Source organism: Moschus berezovskii, chromosome 13 (assembly GCF_049115385.1).
Source record: "Moschus berezovskii isolate FMDL1 chromosome 13, NW_MosBer_1.0, whole genome shotgun sequence".
NCBI classification, from domain to species: Eukaryota; Metazoa; Chordata; class Mammalia; order Artiodactyla; family Moschidae; genus Moschus; species Moschus berezovskii.
The window spans coordinates 63,596,428-63,615,712 of NC_142472.1; the positions used below are offsets into that span (position 1 = coordinate 63,596,428).

The following is a 19,285-nucleotide window of genomic DNA, read 5'->3' on the forward strand; positions in this document are numbered from 1 at the left end:
AATTTTAATGAAGATAATGTACTATCTGCCTAACAAAGTTTATTCTCTTGAAAAAGACAAGGACATGGAAGAGTTTAGAGACCCATTGAACTCCTTCATTTATAACTTCCTCTCTGTTGTTTCAAGTTTCAGCATTAAGTTGAAAATATCATTTATGATGATCATTTATGCTTGCAGTAAGTAGTTGGATTTACCAGCATATTTTATCAGTTGCTCAGCCAAGTTCTTCCATTCAGTTTTCTTTGATTTTACTTGTTTTCCGTACTTCTAGCAATTTCTCAATGTGTATCTATAGGTGAGTAAAACCTTTGTCTTTGATCACTGAAAATATCTATATTTTGCCCTTGAATTCTGTTTTCATTTGGTTTTTTGATTCCAATATTGGTTCACAGCCTTAAAATACCAGCAGAAGCATTCACTTTTGGCTCCACTCACCACTATGATGTCCTGTTGTTCTGTTACATTTTTAGTTCACAGAAATGCTTACCTTCTTTTGAGCACAGCTGTCCCATTCCTTATCAAGTATAATAATGATAAGTGAAAATCTTCAAAGCTATCAAAAAGAAATGTCATGCTGTCTTTCATTTTTAATCTCTCATTACTGCTAATGAAGCCAAGTAGAGGGTGTAAAATCACAAAACTGTCTTTAGCCAGACATCAAGGTCTTACTAGCTTTTATATATACATGTGTACCTTTAAAAAGGGAAAGGAAAAAAATCAACGTCCTAGCCTGGTACTTCAGTTTATGAATGAACTTAATACAGTCAGTCTCCTTCTGGGGGATTTTGCGCTTGATTTCAGTCGTGCCCTAGTATAAATGAAGCACAACATATACCTATGTATGTATCTTTATATGTTTATGTTAACATTTCTGTATGATAAACTCCCATTTATTGAGTTGTGGGGCGAACGTTATGTTCATTAAAATCTTGTGACCACATTTTGTATTATGACCTCTCTCTTGCCTTAAAATTAGTTAGCTAGAGAGCACACAGGGCTTCCGAGGTGGCTCCGTGGTAAAGAATCCACCTGTCAATGCAAGAGACAGAGACATGGGGCTGATCCCTGGGTCGGGAAGATCCCCTGGAAGAGGGCATGGCAACCCACCCCAGTATTCTTGCCTGAAGGATTCCATGAACGGAGGAGCTTGGCGGGCTACAGTCCATGGGGTCGCAGAGAGTCGAACACGACTGAATCAACTGAGCATGCACACAAGGACACACTTTCTTGGTATGGATCGTAATCCGCTATTTTAGGCAGATCTCTTAATTTCCCTAATCCTTAGTTTCCTTGTCTGTGAAAACAAGACTCACATCCCTCATAGGGTGGCTGTAAGGATGAAGTAAGATAGTGTTGTATCTAACCACGAATTACTGTTTGCTAAAACACTGACACAAGCAAAAACAACCTGCAGATTGCTGAGACCTGTAGAGGTTTTCAAAAACACTGGTGCGATGCGTGGATGGAACGGGGGTATATGCAAATCTCTGTTTTGCTGTGAACTGAAAACTACTCTAAAAAATATAGTCCCCTGAAAAATGAGAAAGAAAAAGAGACAGCGATGCTGCCTGGGATCACCCACCAGAAATTCTGATTCGATAAATGGGAGGTGAGACCGAGCCTCAGTATCTTTAAATCTCCCTGGATAAATCTGATGCACATCTAACCTGGAGGCGAAGTATTTTAAAAGTGAAAGTAAAAAAATCTCTTGGAGTTCATGGTGGTGGCTTTCCCTCACCTCTGTGGGCTTGCTCCAGGTTCAAATGGCTGCCCTTCACAGTCATTTTACTGCAGACAAGTTCTTCATCCTCCTGAGGCTTTGTAATCCCCACTGCCTGCTGCTAAGGACTCTGGTCTTCTAACTCACCCACCACAAAGACACACAGTCAGTCCCCTACATACGAACGATTCCATTCTGACAGCACACTGGTGAGTCCAGTTTGTTCCTAAGTCCAACAAAGTTAACCTTGGTAAGCAGTGATGGCTCAGATGGTAAAGAATTCACCTGCAATGCAGGAAACATGGGTTCAACCCCTGGGTTAGGAAGATCCTCTGGAGAAGGAAATGGCAACCCTGAAAAATTTTCTTGCCTGGAAAATTCTGTGGACAGAGGAGTCTGGTGGGCTACAGTCCATGGTGTCCCAAAGAGTCAGACATGACTGAGCAACTAACACTTTTCACCCAACTAACACAATTTGCCATTTAGTACTATAATAGGTTTATAACTGTAACTGTGCTATAATAAGTTAATAATACATACAAAACACAAAAAATTAAGAAAACAATTTTATTTATTTTCCCACCCTTGCCTTCTCCCACAGGGTCCAAAAAACTGTTCTATACGTCTGTGTCTCTTTTGCTGTCTTGCATATAGGGTTGTCATTACCATCTTTCTAAATTCCGTATATATGCGTTAGTATACTGTATTGGTGTTTTTTTTTCTGGCTTACTTCACTCTTTATAATAGGCTCCAGTTTCATCCACCTCATTAGCACTGATTTGAATATATTCTTTTTAATGGCTGAGTAATATTCCATTGTGTATGTGTACCACAGCTTTCTTATCCATTCGTCTGCTGATGGACATCTAGGTTGTTTCCATGTCCTGGCTATTGTAAACAGTGCTGAGATGAACATTGGAGTACATGTGTTTCTTTCAATTCTGTTTTCCTCAGTGTGTATGCCCAGGAATGCGCTTGCTGGGCATATTTCCAGAAGAAAACATTTTTAGTCTTATAGTACAGTAATATCAGCTGCATCACTGCTGCCTTTACACCTGCTTCAGGACATTCTGGGTTCAAAATAAAGATATGGTATTACTGTACTCTATATAGTGCGTGTGTGCATGCTTAGTTGCTCAGTCATGTGATCCCATGGACTGTGGCCTGCCAGGCTCCTCTGTCCATGGGATTTCCCAGGCAAGAATACTGGAGTGGGTTATCATTTCATCATCCAAGGAATCTTCCCCTACCCAGGGATCGAACCTGCATCTCCTGCACTGGCAGGCTGATTCATTACCACTGGGCCACCTGGAAAGCCCGCTCTGTATAGTACTGCATAATAAAGTACACAAAAGCACAACCGCTTATAGAGGATGCACACACATGACAAGCCAGACATGTGAACTAACTTTTGTGTTTGGACATACAAACGCACGTTCGCACCTTTGCAAGGTCGCAAATTGAAGGTTCACATGTAGGGGACTTCCTGTATTTGTTCATTTGCTCTGGCAAATCAATGGTCCTGTTTTACAGGATGTTCATTCATTCCACAAATGTTAATTGAGCAACCTATGGCCAGGCATTGTTAGGAAAACATCAGTGAATAAAGGAGGTTGAATTCCTCCCCTTAGAGAGCTCAGAGCCTATGGGAGATGCAAGCCTGCCGTGGCTGGAGGGAGGGAGGGTTCTGATGGAGAAGACAGGAGACTCCCCGGCACAAGTGACTTCTAAACTGAAACCCGAGAGGAGCAAGAGTTAGCCCAGTGAGGAGGAGTGAAGAGTGTTCCAGGCAATGGCGATGGCATCGTGAAGACTGGCATGCCACATTTGACACTCAAGACACTGGATTATTGGATGGAAGGGAGGCCAAAATGCAGTTTAAAAGGCAAAATGTTTTTAAAACCAAATGTTTAGTGTTTTACAAACCAGTGTTTTTAATTAATGAAAAGATGGTTAGGGAGCTTGGGATGGACATGTATACACTGCTATATGTAAAATGAATAACCAGCAAGATCCTATTATATAGCACAGGGAACTCTGCTCAGTGTTGTGTGGCAACCTGGATGGGAGAGGAGTTTGGTGGAGAATGGATTCGTGTATATGCATGGCTGAGTCTCTCTGCTGTCCACCTGAATCTATCACAGCATTGTTAACTGGCTATTGATCAGTCACTAAGTCGTGTCTGACTCTGCGACCCTATGGACTGCGGCACGCCCGGCTTTCCTGTCCTTCACTGTCTTCCAGAGTTTGCTCAGATTCATGCCCATTGAGTCAATGATGCTATCTAATTATCTCATCCTCTGCTGCCCCTTCTCCTTTCCCTGCATCAGGGTCTTTTCCAGTGAGTCAGTTCTTCGCATCAGGTGGCCAAAGTACTGGAGCTTCAGCTTCAGCATCAGTCCTTCCAATGAAGATTCAAGGTTCATTTCCCTTGGTATTAACTGGTTTGATTTCCTTGCTGTCCAAAGGCTCTCAAGAGTCTTCTCCAGCACCACTGTTCGAAAGCATCAATTCTTCAGCATTCAACCTTCTTTATGGCCCAACTCTCACATCCATACACAATCATTCAAAAAACCATCGCTTTGACTGCATGGATCTTTGTTGGCAAAGTAACGTCTCTGTTTTTTAATGCTCTGTCTAGGTTTGTCATAGCTTTCCTTACAAGGAGCAAGCATCTTTTAATTTCATGACTGCGGTCATGTTTCACAATGATTTTGGAACTCAAGAAAAGAAAATTTGTCACTGCTTCCATTTTTTCCCCATCTATTAACATGAAATGATGGGACTGGATGCCATGATCTTAGTTTTTTGAGTGTTGAGTTTTAAGCCAGCTCTCTCCTCTTTCCCCTTCATCAGGAGGCTCTTTAGTTCCTCTTCAGTTTCTGCCATCAGAGTGGTATCACCTGCATATCTGAGGTTGTTGGTATTTCTTCCAGCTATATGCCAATGTAAAATAAAATATTTAAAATAAAAAAACCTGTTTTCAATCCTAAGAGCACTGAAACACTTGTCAAGTGTTTCAAGGTCTTCAGCAAAGACATTACCATGATGAGAGTTTCTTTGGTAAGTGGCTTCTGGTTAAGAACCTGGTTGAGTGGCTAGAGGGGCTCAATGGTGGGCAATGCTGGCTGCATCTAGGGTATCGGCAGTGACAGAGAGAGGAACCAGGGGCGGGGCAGTGGTGGTGAGTCTACTTTCCATGTTTGCGCGTCTGCCTTGAGGTGCCCATGGCATGGTACTGTATAGGCAGCTGGTTATCAAGGTCCAAAGCTCAGAAGAGAGATCTGAGTTAGAAATAATTTAGGGAGGTTCCTTTGTCTTGTTTGCAGCACTGAACCAAAAGACGGCATAAACGTTTTTGGTGTTTTTTGTTTTTTTTTTTTCATTCAGTTCTAAGCAAACATCTTAGAGCTACAACGCCTACTTGACTGATAGTCCAGGTACACGTGAGTAAATAAGATTTGGCTCCAGATAGCAATTACTCCAGGCACCTCTTCCTTTCATCTCCTGAGACACAAAGTAATTGTAAACATCAATCTAGACGCCACAGACTCAGCGAGGGGAAAAAGTTCGCTTTTTCCCTGTGGGGAAAAACTTGAGTTATTTTCCCTTTGTCTTGACTGCAGGTGTGTGTGTGTTATGCGACTTGCCGAGCAGTCCTCATCAGCTTTGTTTGTAAGAAATAGACGTGATCCTATCTGTGTTGTTTGTGTTGAAAGTCTCTCCAACCTTGAAAGGCATATTAATGTTTAATGAACTAAAACAGACTTTTCTGTAGTCAATGCCTTGATCTGTTCCCTTTATTTAGAAGTGTTAAGACCACAAAGGATACGGAGAGTAAAGTTTGGCTTCCCTTAATTTCACACTGTGTCATGTGGCCAATGTAAAACTTTCCTTGTGGTGCTCACACACTATTTGGATATAACTTATCTTTTGTCTCCAGAGGGAATAAACATGTATTCTGCCGTGTTTTCTGTGGATGATGGAGTGTGAAGAATGACTGTTTCATGGCATTTTGTGGATGTGGGCTGTAGCATACATGACTTTAATTGATCGTTTTCTCATTCCAGGTGGTAATATCAGCCGCTGACTTTATTAAGGCTGTGAACTTACAAGACACAGCGCGTATTTAAGATCTGACTCTAGGGACTTTCCTAGTGGTCCAGTGGTTAAGACTCTTTGCTTCCAATGCAGGGGGCATGGATCCAATCCCTGGTTGGGGAACTAAGATCCATGCCATGGGGCATGACCAAAAGAAATTTTTATTCACAAAATTAAATAGGTCTTTTTTTCTGATTTGCTTGAAGTTGTAATGTGGATATTTATAAAACTAATAGACAAAGGTCTACGGTTTACTTTTTAGAGAAACAAAGTGCCCATATAAAAACAAACAAGCATTGTGCCAAAGAAAGGTGAGTTAAAATCTTATTTATAAATTATAATAATTTGCAAGAACAAGCAATTTTTTTGGATTTTGCCCAGATGTCTTTCAGCTGTTGACAGTTTTCATGCATCTATTCTTTCTTCCTTTCACTTGATTATTATCTATGCATTAAAATGTCCAGTAACCTCTTGCCAGTTATTTTGAGTGATTATTTATAACTCAACTCATCACTTGAGAATGTTTAAGTCCTTCATATTACATGAGATTCTGTCCAAATGGTGACAATTATAAACAGTATTTAAGTTTTAGAGACGGATGATGAGATATTGAGAAATTGAAACTAGGCAGTTAACAAGAGTTATTTCTCTTCTAAAAATATTCTATTGTGTTTTAATTTCATTATAGTCACTTTATACTTTAATCACAAAGATTGCAAATTGATTAGTAGACCGATTTTCCAGTCATCATGAATAGAGCACAGAGAGGAAGAGAAATTGCGTAAATAACTCAAATCCAGAGATATGCAAAAGTCCATCTTAAGGAAAGAAATCTTTTTTAATGCCTTTTATTACCTATTTAGAATTTAGGATTAAAATCCTTCTTCCATCTTCCCTCTTTCTTTCTGCTGGAGTAACTACATACTACACAATGGCGATATGATAATGTTTGCATTATTCCCATAAATCTTATTATGTATCGTTACATGCACCGTTACCTCCCACCTATCTCTCTTTCTCGTCTTCTCTTGTTTTCTCTCTCTCTCACACACACACACAAAGAATACAGGTCAGACACATAATAATAAATGTCCTACATATGGCGACTGTTATCATTACTCTTCATTCTTAACAATTAGGATTAAAATTGTTCAGAGTACTATGTAAAACAGTTTTTCTTATGTGAAATGCACATTGAGTGATACCATAAAAACACGTGAGCTACAGTTGACGGAGTGAGTGAACACACACAGGCAGAACAAAGCTTTGGCTCTGTGGAGCCCATTTGGTGATTAATGATCACCTTCCCTCACATGATTTTATTCTGTTCCACCTCTAGTATGTGTCTGGGAGGCGTAGAGAGACAGGAGGACAGGAGGGATCATTATTAAATAGAAGGTCTTCCATACTGCACGTCCCAGATCTCCCCCATAACTCAGATCTAATCTGCACAATGATGTGGTTCGCCAGGAATGTAAAGAGACTTAGATTACTCACTGGATGCCGATGATCAGGCCTCTGCCGTATTATGTTAATAAAAGCCTTTTAAAAGACATACAGATGTGCTTGGTGCAGCTGTCTGGTCCAAGTAAGCATTTTCAGGGTTCTGTCTTCACCTTTGCCCCCTACTCAGGTGTGAGAAATGTAAGGAATTTATTGGCTTGTAGTTGAGGTCCACCTTGGCTGAGGTGAATAAGATAACACCTTCATCTGCACACATCCACTGACATGCCCAGGCACCCTCCAAGTCTAAAGGACGAGAAGCAGGTGAAAATATGCTATGGGCAGATTTATCGTTAGGCAAAATGTCCAAGGTTGATTCTGTATTATTCAAGAGTCCAAGGAGCTCTATGCTTTTTATTATACACCCCTTAGGAAGAAACAAAGAAAACACAAGTTTCAATGAAGATGATTTATCTAGTGGATGGGAAAATAAAGAATCTTTACTCCACTTGAGCAGTGCCCCAAACTGGCTTTCCTGTGTGGCTGTGAGCCACAATCGTAGAGTTTTGTCTGATTTTTGTGTTTGGTAATTCAATTAGACGCTCTGAAATGGGATAGTCATCTCCTGAATGGCCCTGCCTTTTAGGAAACACTGATGTCAGTTGTGTGACCTTTTAGACTTAGTCCTTTGGAGTCTTGTAAAACCAAACACAGATGAGTAAAATGTCTTGAGCCAAAGGCTGTTTGCCTTATTACGTGAATATATGCAATTAATTTATCTTTGTTAATGGTTGCTTATAAAATAAGCTCACAGTGGGTAAAGTATACGCTTTATATGCTATTTCTGCCTTTTCCCATGAGCCTATAAATATTTCAGAATAAGTCTGGGGATTTTTTAAAGTAAGCTCACAAATCATCTCTCTACTTTCTTCATTAGTCAGCTAACTGCAGTCCCTCAGACTTCTGGCTGTTTTGCAAGGTAAACTGCTGGTCACAGGGGAATCAGGGACTGATGTTAGATCAATCCATCACCAGTACTGGAGAAAAATATAAAGTCTCCAATGTATGTGCCTATTTTAATGACCTAAGTCACACAATTTTCATACATGTTTAAGAAAAATGTAAACTCCGTGGTATGAGATTATTTCTCTAGTGGAACCTCCATTGGTACAGAGTACCCTCAAAACCTGATCAGTTCAGTTCAGTTCAGTGACTCAGTCGTGTCTGACTCTTTGCAACCCCATGAACTACAGCACACCAGGCCTTCCTGTCCATCACCAACTCCCGGAGTTCACCCAAACTCATGTCTGTCGAGTCAGTGATGCCATCTAGCCATCTCATTCTTTGTCATCCCCTTCTTCTCCTGCCCCCAATCCCTCCCAGCATCAGGGTCTTTTCCAGTGAGTCAACTCATCACATGAGGTGGCCAAAGTATTGGAGTTTCAGCTTCAACATCAGTCCTTCCAATAAACACCCAGGACTGATCTCCTTTAGGATGGACTGGTTGGACCTCCTTGCGGTCCAAGGGACTCTCAAGAGTCTTCTCCAACTCCACAGTTCCAAAGCATCAATTCTTCTGCACTCAGCTTTCTTTATAGTCCAACTCTCACATCCATACATGACCACTGGAAAAACCATAGCCTTGACTAGATGGACCTTGGTTGACAAAGTAATGTCTCTGCTTTTTAATATGCTGTCTAGGTTGGTCATAGCCTTCCTTCCAAGGAGTAAGCGTCTTTTAATTTCATGGCTGCAGTCACCATCTGCAGTGATTTTGGAGTCTCCAAACAATAAAGTCAACCTCTGTTTCCACTGTTTCCCCATCTATTTCCCATGAAGTGATGGAATCAGATGCCATGATCTTAGTTTTCTGAATGTTGAGCTTCAATCCAACTTTTTCCCCCTCCTCTTTCACTTTTATCAAGAAGCTCTTTAGTTCTTCTTCACTTTCTGCCATAAGGGTGGTGTCATCTGCATATCTGAGGTTATTGATATTTCTCCTGGCAATCTTGATTCCAACTTGTGCTTTATCCAGCCCAGCGTTTTTCATGATGTACTCTGCATACAAGTTAAATAAGCAGGGTGACAATATACAGCTTTGATGGACTCCTTTTCCTATTTGGAACCAGTCTGTTGTTCCATGTCCAGTTCTAACTGTTGCTTCCTGACCTGCATACAGGTTTCTCAAGAGGCAGGTTAGGTGGTCTAGTATTTCCATCTCTTTCAGTATTTTCCACATTTTATTGTGATCCACACAGTCAAAGGCTTTGGCATAGTCAATAAAGCAGAAATAGACTTTTTTCTGGAACTCTCTTGCTTTTTCCATGATCCAGCGGATGTTGGCAATTTGATCTCTAGTTCCTCTGCCTTTTCTAAAACGAGCTTGAACATATGGAAGTTCATGATTCATGTATTGCTGAGATCCCGATTCAATTCCTGGGTCAGGAAGATCCTCTGGAGAAGGGACAGGCTACCCACTCCAGTATTCTTGGGCTTCCCTGGTGGCTCAGCAGGCAAAGAATCTACCTGCAATGTGGGAGACCTGAGTTCGATCCCTAGGTTGGGAAGATCCCCTGGAGAAGGGAACAGTTACCCACTCCAGTATTCTGGTCTGGAGAATTCCATGGACTGTATAGTCCATGGGTTCACAAAGAGACAGGACTGAGCTACTTGCACTTTCAGTGGACTAGAAGATGTCATTATGCAAATAGTCTCCAAAGTTATAACTCAGTAGGACACATTTTGACCAGTTGGACCAAATTTATAAAATTTCAACTATTTTATCAGTTAAACGTTTAGGAAATGCATTTAGGAACCATTCATAATTCCACATACAGGGGACAAAGTAACTCACATGCCTCAAAATAAGAATGTTCCATTAGAGGGACTTCCCTGGCAGTCCAGTGGTTAAGACTCCCAGCTTCCACTTCAAGGGGCACTGATTTGACCCCTGGTCTGGGAATGAAGATCCAACAAGCTGCAAGACACAACCAAAAAAAAAAAAACAAACCCAAAATAAGCAATAACAAAAGTTCCATTAGACACTTTACTGTGTGTATTTTTGTTTTTCAACAGAGGCATTTTGATCTGAAACGCTATATAAGTCTAGACATTAAAGAGATGTCATCAGGACCTCCCTGGTGGTCCAGGGGCTAAGACGCAGTGCTCCCAAAGCAGAGGGCACTGATTTGTCCCTGGTCAGGGTTCTAGGACTCTCATTCCGCATGGCATGGCCAAAATAAATTAATCAAATACAGAGGTGTTTTACCAGAAAGGAAGTCTCTGAGATGAGCCTTGTAAGGAAGTCTATGAGATGAGGCGAACTGTTCTTTGTAATTATGTATGTAGAGTTTGATATGGAAAAGCAAATGTAACAGAAGTGGTTTCTGTTTCCTTCTTCACAGAACCTGTCTTCTACTTTGGTGATGTCGAGTACTCTGTGGATGAGAGTGCAGGTTCGGTGGAGGTGCGGGTGTGGAGGAGCGGCACTGACCTGTCCCCGGCTTCTAGTGTCACCGTGACATCGCAGAAAACAGACCCTCCCTCAGCTGATGGTGAGCAGTTTCCTACAATGATTCTTTTTGATTATTCTACAATTTTCAACTTCCTATGACAAAATACCTTAAAGGCCAAATACTTCACTTCTGTTAAAGCAGACTGATTGAATGTACTTTTTTCCTGAAGTTATTGCTATATAGTAGGTAAATTTACACTCTGTTTACTATTGTGAGAAAATCGAAAGCTAAGTTATAAACATGTAAGTCAAGAACTCTAACTTTGAATGCCTTTTTTTGCCCAAATGGGTTCTCTATACTTGGCAAATCTACCATGGCTGAATCCTATGACATCATTTGTACAACAGGAATAATTTTGCAGGCCACCCTCACAGAATCTAGTGACATTTAAATATCATGCAGGTATGGATCTCTGGCTTAGCTCCCTCATCATTTTAAACAAACATCTTCATAAGTACTTGAGACCAAAGATTTTTTCCACCCTTCATATACTATATGTCCTAGCTGACACATGGTTGCCTTTGATTCTGGGATCTACATCTGCAAAAAGTTGATCATGAAACTTAGGACAAACATAAGATATGAAATTTCCTTCTCTTTGTCTCAGTTAAATGACCAATAAAGGACTTCCCTGGTGGCACAGTGGCTAAGACTCCATGCTCCCAATGCAAGAGGTCCAGTTTGAGCCCTAGTCAAGGAACTAGATCCCACATGCTGAAACCGTGAGATCTGCAACTAAGACCCAATGCAGCCCAATAAATAAATAAATAAAAATACTTCAAAAAAAAATGAACGGTAGTACAGTTTATCTCTTTCTCATTCATACCCACATAAGACACAAATCACACACTCATCACACAAAGCAAGTCATGGCCATTCCATTTTAAAAGTCACCCTTAGGTTTTCACTTTTTAAATGTTGTAAAACCAGGAGAGTGCTTTGAATGTGGTCTGTGTCCAATAAACCTTTGTTTAGCCAAATTAGTTGTTTCTTTAGAGAAAATTCAAATCAAACAGAGAGATGAGAATAAAGATGAAGAAGCAGAGGACAAGAAAAATACAAAAGGAAACGCAATGAGATACAGAGATTTTTAAAAATAAATCAAAGGCATGAACTTAATTATAGTTGCATTTTCAGAGGTAAATAGATACAAAATGAGAGTTAGAAGAGCATTAGATATGAAAACAAAGAGATAATACTGAACTGTTTCCCCTACTCCCAGTCTTCATGGATGTCATGCCTAAAGATTAAGAGAAAGTTTTCTTTCTTAAATACTTTAGACATATATGGAGGTGTCAACACTAGTATGCACCCCACAGCCTGAAAAATAATACACTAAAAACGAAGTACGTCTTTGAGAATAAAAGATTGCTCTCTTTGCCAGGGGTGTAATAGGTGAAGTGTATTGGACAAAAGCTTATATCTGAAATATGTTGCTTTAACCAGCAGGCAATCATACACCTAAATAAGATGTGCTGTGGTAGCTTCTGAAAATAAAAATGGCTTTTTAACTAAGGTTAACTATTCCCATGTTTATATTTCATAACTTATTATGATCAAATACTTGATTGATATGCTGATTATTTTTAGACCTGATTTTTATTAGCTCTAATTGAGAATTCCAAAATAAACTACAAGACAGAAAGCTAAAATAATAGAAAAGTGAAATAATCTTAGACATAAATAAGACAGAGTTAGGTACCTGATCTTTGAGCTACCATCTCAATAACTAATGTAAATGCTAATCTTTTACGTTTAATTAAATATACTTCTCTGTAATGTTATGCTAGTCAATATATTTTTAAAAGAATTATAAACGAGTCTGTTGAATACATAGTTTGCATATCGTAGTTTTGTATACATTTAGCCAGTCCCCAGATGAGAAATTCTTTTGTTCCTGTCACAGCTGGAACAGACTACGTGGGAATTAGCCGTAATTTAGATTTTGCACCTGGAGTCAACATGCAAACCGTTCGTGTTATCATTTTGGATGATCTCGGACAACCAGTGCTGGAGGGTATTGAGCAATTTGAATTGGTGCTCCGAATGCCTATGAATGCAGCCCTTGGGAACCCCAGCAAAGCCACGGTGACCATAAATGATTCTATCTCAGATTGTGAGTGTTTATTAATTGATGATGATAAGTAAAAAGATAGGCTAGTGTTTACATAAATGTTAAGTAAAATGATAAACTAGGCTTTATATGGATGTGAATTTGAGCAAACCCTGGGAGATAGTGAAGGACAGGGGAGCCTGGCATGTGGCAGTCCTCGAGGTCACAAAGAGTCAGACACATTGTTGTCAGCAGCAACCCTTTCGAAGGGATGTGAGGTTCCAGCTCTCGGTTTGTAGATGGCCATCTTTTCCGTATATGTCTTTTCATCACCTTCAGTGTGTATCTATGTATTTAAATTTCCCTTTTTGTGTACGGGCGCCAGTCATATTGAATTAAGGCCCACTCTGATGCCCTCATTTTTCCTTTATTAGTTCTGTAAAGATCCTGTCTGCATATAACGTCATAGTCTCAGGTACTGGATGTTAGGACTTCACTCTATGAACAGGGGGCAGGGAGGGGGAGGGGGATGGACAGTTCATCCCATAATAATACCTTAGCTGACAAAGTCTTCTCCTGATTGTTTTCTGATTGTTTTGATAGAATTAGACAGTCTCAGAAGAAAAACTTTTAGTCTTCCTTTCAAATTAAAATTAAAGTGAGATTGTTATCATTACCTTGTTTGTGTGTCAAGAACTCCCTCCCACAGATGGATGCAACTGCATGAGATTGCACAAACCCTTGGGTATTAATGGTCTTTTCCCACTTCTCAACACCAGACACTTGCTGTTATCTCCTTACACACAGACAGTCCTGAAATTACTCCTAATGATATGCCGAAAGCGAGGCTGTCTGACTCATCATTGAAAGGAAATTCTGAATAATCCTCTACCATGATGATCTTGACGTTACTTTCAGGAGTCTAACTTATTGTCAGTGAGATCTATAGTTAATTGACCTAGTATAGGTGTCACCTGTGTTTTCTATAAAGGCTTCCCTGGTGGCTCAGATGGTAAAGAATCTACCTGCAATGCAAGAGACCGGGGTTTGATCCCTGGGTCAGGAAGATCCCCTGGAGAAGGGAATGGCAACCCACTCCAGTATTCTTGCCTAGAGAATCCCATGGACAGAGAAGCCTGGTGGGCTACAGTCCATGGGGTTGCAAAGAGTCAGACATGACTGAGCGACTAACACTTCTTAATGCAATTCCACATGTATTATGTAATATATATATTATAGTCATTGTGATCTTTTCCATTATGGTCTGGGTAACTATGCTTGTAATTATGTACACAATCTTTAATGTTTTTCATATGAAGAAATTCTGAAAGGCTCTTGATTAAGCAATATATATATAGATGGTGGTGGGTTAGTCGCTAAGTAATGTCCAACTCTTGCAAACCCATGGACCGTAGCCCAGGAAATGGCAACCCTTCTCCAGGGGATCTTCCTGACCCAGGAATTGAACCCGGGTCTCCTGCATTGCAGGCAGATTCTTTACCGACTGAGCTATGAAGGAAACCCAATGAATACAGATACAGATATCTTAAAGTCTCTGGTTTTATCTACTTTTTTCCATTTCATTGCATCTCCCTACTCCACAAAAGAGGCAGAGCAAAATGTCAAGGATAAGGAAATCAGAACTCTGGGTTAAGTGGTTAGCTCAAGCCCAAAATACTGTCCAGTAACCGAGCAGAGACTGGAATCCAGTTCTTCTTGTTGTTCTTGTATTCTTCCCACTGAACCATGTTTTCTGAAATTCCGTTTTCCTCAAATTTCGGTTCACTTTGATTCAGGTATTTATGTTCTTGGTTTTCTGCAGTACCTAAGATGCAATTCAAAGAACGAGTATATACTGGCAATGAAAATGATGGGCAGATAGTCACCATGATCCACCGGAGTGGGGATATCCAATACAGGTCTTCAGTGAGATGCTACACGCGACAGGGCTCCGCACAGGTGATGATGGACTTTGAAGAACGCCCCAATACTGACATCTCCATCATCACATTCCTGCCTGGTACGTTTCAGCTTGAAGTTTTTGAATTTGCAGAAGCCAAGTTTTGGATGTGAAGTATCTATCAAAGATACTTGATACTACAAGTTCTTGATTCCCTCAAGCTTCTGACATGGTTTAATGTGCACTAGATGATAGTAAAGTGAGGTTGATTTTAACAGGTTGAATGCATTTTCCTTTGGTTTCTGTGTATTGAGTAGTTTCTAGTGATGTGCTATATTGTTTGGGCTTCCCTCGTGGATCAGTGGTTAAGAATCCACCTGCCAATGCAGGAGGTGCAAGTTTGATCCCTGGGTCAGGAAAATCCCCCTGGAGGAAGAAATGGCAACCCACTCCAGTATTCTTGCCTGGAGAATCCCATGGACAGAGGAGCCTGGTGGGCTATGGTCCATGGGGTCGCAAAAGAGACACTACTGAGCACACATGCTATATTGTTTATTCAAAACTTATTCAGCAAAAAATGGCATGTACAGATTTTACAACAACAGTGGGAAAGACTTAGTGTTTAAATGATAGAAATGAAAAGAAATAGGTGTCACGTTTTAAATATGGATTCAATGTCTTAAAATACTTGACTACTTTGATCCAATAATTGTGTAAGAAACATGTGAAAAGTGAAAGTGAAAGTCGCTCAGTCATGTCTGACTCTTTTCGACCCCATGGACAAGTCCAAGAAACATGTACTGTGATCCATTTGACAATGACTGACTGGTACAAAGTTGCTAAATTTGCATCCTGATCATAATGTTAGAAGTTTGTAAATGACATTGCCATTTGCTCTTTTTCCCTTGTTTTCAGACATGAGTGACAAAACTTAAAAACAGAAGAAATTCCCTGTACAAATAGGAACCTGTCATTGCAGATGTTCAGACCTTGTTGTTATTCAGCAAATAGTAACTGAAGGCTTATTACATGCCAGACGTTGCTCTTTGCACTGTTGATGCAGCAAGGAACAAAACAACATCCCCGCCCTCATGGTGTTTACCTTCTAGCTGCAGAGGTATCCGTTATGGCTTAAGGGACGTGACTGACCTGCTTTCATGATTATTGTTCCAGGGGAGATCGAAAAGCCTTGCATCCTGGAGCTGATGGATGACGTATTGTACGAGGAGGTAGAGGAGCTCCGACTGGTTCTTGGCACCCCACAAAGCAACTCTCCTTTTGGAGCTGCAGTTGGGGAACAAAATGAAACCTTGATAAGGATCCGAGACGATGCTGATAGTAAGAAGCTGTGTCTTGGGCTCAGCTGTAGAATGGGAACTGAAATCCATCTATGTTCAAGTTTTAGGTGGCTCGGAAAATAAGCCTCTCTTCCTGACTAGGCTTTTTAAGTGGTTGAGAAATAGGAAAAAGGGGACCTCCCAGGCGGTCCAGTGGTTAAGTCTCCACCTTCCAATACAGACGGTGCAGGTTCGAGCCCTGTTTGGAGAATCGAGATCCCACATGCCGTGTGGTCAGCTCAATAAATAAAAGGAACTTTAAAAACAAAAGATTGTTAAAAAGAAGTAGGAGAAAGGCTAAGGTAAAGGGAGAATGCGGTAAACGATTTGAAGCGTGAGTCGATGTTGAGGAACACTGTTTAAACGCAAATGCTGAGTCCAGAGCACTCATGACCTGTTTGCTCCTCCTACTGCCCTCAGTACAGGTACTTCTGGAGCAACCGTGTCTTCCCTCCCCTCCCGCAGTCAGCGGCCCAGAGGACTTGGTTACTGGGGGCTGGTCAGTTCCCAAGAAACGAGCTGGGCCACGCATGCCCAGTTTCTCCTGACACGCTCACCAGTTATACTGAGTGAGGGGACAGACGGAAGCCCAACATATGATATAATTAGGCTCCTCCCACGTGGAAAAGGGGCTTCCCAGGAGGCTCGAGTGGTAAAGAACCCGTCTGCCGATGCAGGAGACGCGGGTTCAGTCCCTGGGTCAGGAAGATCCCCCTGGAGGACGGCATGGCAACCCACTCCAGTATTCTTGCCTGGAGAATCCCATGGACAGAGGAGCCTGGCGGGCTGCAGTCCATAGGGTCCCAAAGAGCTGGATATGACTGAAATGACTTAACATGCACACACATGGAAAAAAAACACCTGTCAGAAATGGAGGAAAAAGCATCCCCTTTACAAACTAATTTGCCCATGTTTCCTACTGTTTTAGAGACAATTATTAAATTTGGAGAGACCAAATTCAGCGTCAGTGAACCGAAAGAACCAGGACAGTCAGTGGTTATAAAAATTCCAGTGATTCGCCAAGGAGACACTTCAACCGTTTCCATCGTGAGAGTTCACACCAAGGATGGCTCGGCCACTTCTGGAGAGGACTATCACCCCGTGTCGGAAGGTATGGGGGCTCTCGGGTTGTGTCCAGATGAGTTGTGCTCACACTGCATTGTTGCTTGTGTACTTGAGACAAAGAAGAGAAATATCCATGCGCCTGAAATACAAATGCACATGCTCCTGTAAGTCAACTTCCTTCAGAAAAACAAGGCCAATGGAATTTATTTCCAGGCGTTTCCTTCTTGATTTACAGAGTCTATGTCTTAGGATTTAAGGAAATTTTGAGTAAAGTTGCTAGATGTTTTGAGTCTACTTTCATTTTCAACAATCTTTACCTTCATCATGGTCATTCGATATTAAATAATAACTTTCCTGAATATTCTATTACATGGAAAATGTGTGTCATGGCCAAGAAGATAGTCTTTTTTAGTTTATAGAATACCAACAATCCAAAACGTCAAGCTTGAAACTTTTGGGTTAATGGAAGGCAGTGAAAAGGGGGACAGATGACCAGCTACAGAGACCATGAATTCTCTGGGTTTCAGGAGCTTGTCATAAATACATTTCATCCATCCCTTTTCTTCTTCAAACTTTTGAACCATTTCACCATTTACTTTTAGAAATATAAAACAAATCAATTATTCTCTCTTTCTTTCTCTCTCTGGATTATTTACTGGCAAATAGACATAAGTTGATGTCCAAAATTAAGTTTATGAATTATTTGTAGTTAGTTGTCCTTATCCACTTTGTTCCTAGTTTTCTGCCTGCCACAGCCAACAGTTTTTGGTGATCATAGACTAAAGGCATTCATTTTGGTCTGTTAACTTCAGAACAGTTTAGAAAGCGACTAATAGTTACTATCAGTCATTACCTGAGTTAATGAGACAGTAGGAAAAAACAGCATCTTCTACAAAGGAGCATGTATTTTCTTTGCATATATGGTAAAAGTCTGATGAACTACTATAGAGCTTCAAAGTTATCCTCATATTATTTCCTATGTAAAGAATGAAAATCTATTTGAAATAAATCACATAAAACTGAAAAGGAGAGGAAAAAACTGATCAGCTATGAAATTATAAAATCTGAAATAAGTATCTCTAACATAAGCATGTTTTACATGAAGGAAGCATCTTCTAAATATGTACAACATGACCTTTAACAGAAAATATTTTCCTTAGAAAAAAAACAGTTCTTTTTGCTAAAACAAAAACCAAATCATATGTATATAGTAAATTGATAAATGAAGTCAGAGAAAACATAAAATGTTAAATCAACCTGTGTCTCTTTTGTCCTATAAATATTCAGTTCAGTTCAGTTCAGTCACTCAGTCGTGTCCGACTCTTTGCGACCCCATGAATCACAGAACACCAGGCCTCCCTGTCCATCACCAACTCCCAGAGTTCACTCAAACTCATGTCCATCGAGTCGGTGATGCCATCCAGCCATCTCATTCTCTGTCGTCCCCTTCTCCTCCCACCCCCAATCCTTCCCAGCATCAGAGTCTTTTCCAGTGAGTCAACTCTTCGCATGAGGTGGCCAAAGTATTGGAGTTTCAGCTTTAGCATCAGTCCTTCCAATGAACACCCAGGATTGATCTCCTTTAGAATGGACTGGTTGGATCTCCTTGCAGTCCAAGGGACTCTCAAGAGTCTTCTCCAGCACCACAGTTCAAAAACATCAATTCTTCGGCGATCAGCTTTCTTCACAGTCCAACTTTAGCATGCCATTTATAAATGTTTATAATAAAGATTTAATCTTTCCTGGAAACATAGTATCTTCTTATGAACCAAATTGTGGTCAGTCCTTTACAATAAACAAAAAATTAAACATAGAATAAAAGTTGAAATATTTTTGTGTTAAAAATGTCTGGGGACTTTTCTGGCAGTCTGATGATGAAGACTTTGCCTTCCAATGCAAGGAGTGTGGGTTCAGTCTCTGATCAGGGAGGTAAGATTCCATATGCCTTTTTGCCAAAAAACCAGTACATCACAGATGCAATATTTTAACAAATTCAATAAAGATTTTTAAAATGTTCCACATTAAAAAAACAAAACTAAAAAAATGACTAAAGTGGCAGATAAAGACTATAAAGTGATTGAAGAAACAACTATCGTTTAGCATGTATATGTAAGAAGACAACAATTTAAGCTTTTAAAATAAATACTTATG

At 40.4% G+C, this 19,285-nt stretch overlaps 1 protein-coding gene across 1 annotated transcript in view; it reads left to right on the plus strand.

Moving 5' to 3' along the window:
- Positions 1-19,285, plus strand: part of FREM2 (FRAS1 related extracellular matrix 2) — a 167,747-nt gene that overhangs the window by 109,806 nt on the left and 38,656 nt on the right. Inside the window, exons 7-11 of the mRNA XM_088842728.1 lie at positions 10,669-10,818; positions 12,686-12,895; positions 14,655-14,852; positions 15,906-16,070; positions 16,998-17,180. Coding sequence (XP_088698854.1) covers positions 10,669-10,818; positions 12,686-12,895; positions 14,655-14,852; positions 15,906-16,070; positions 16,998-17,180 — 906 coding nt within the window. The remainder of the gene's footprint in view (positions 1-10,668; positions 10,819-12,685; positions 12,896-14,654; positions 14,853-15,905; positions 16,071-16,997; positions 17,181-19,285) is intronic.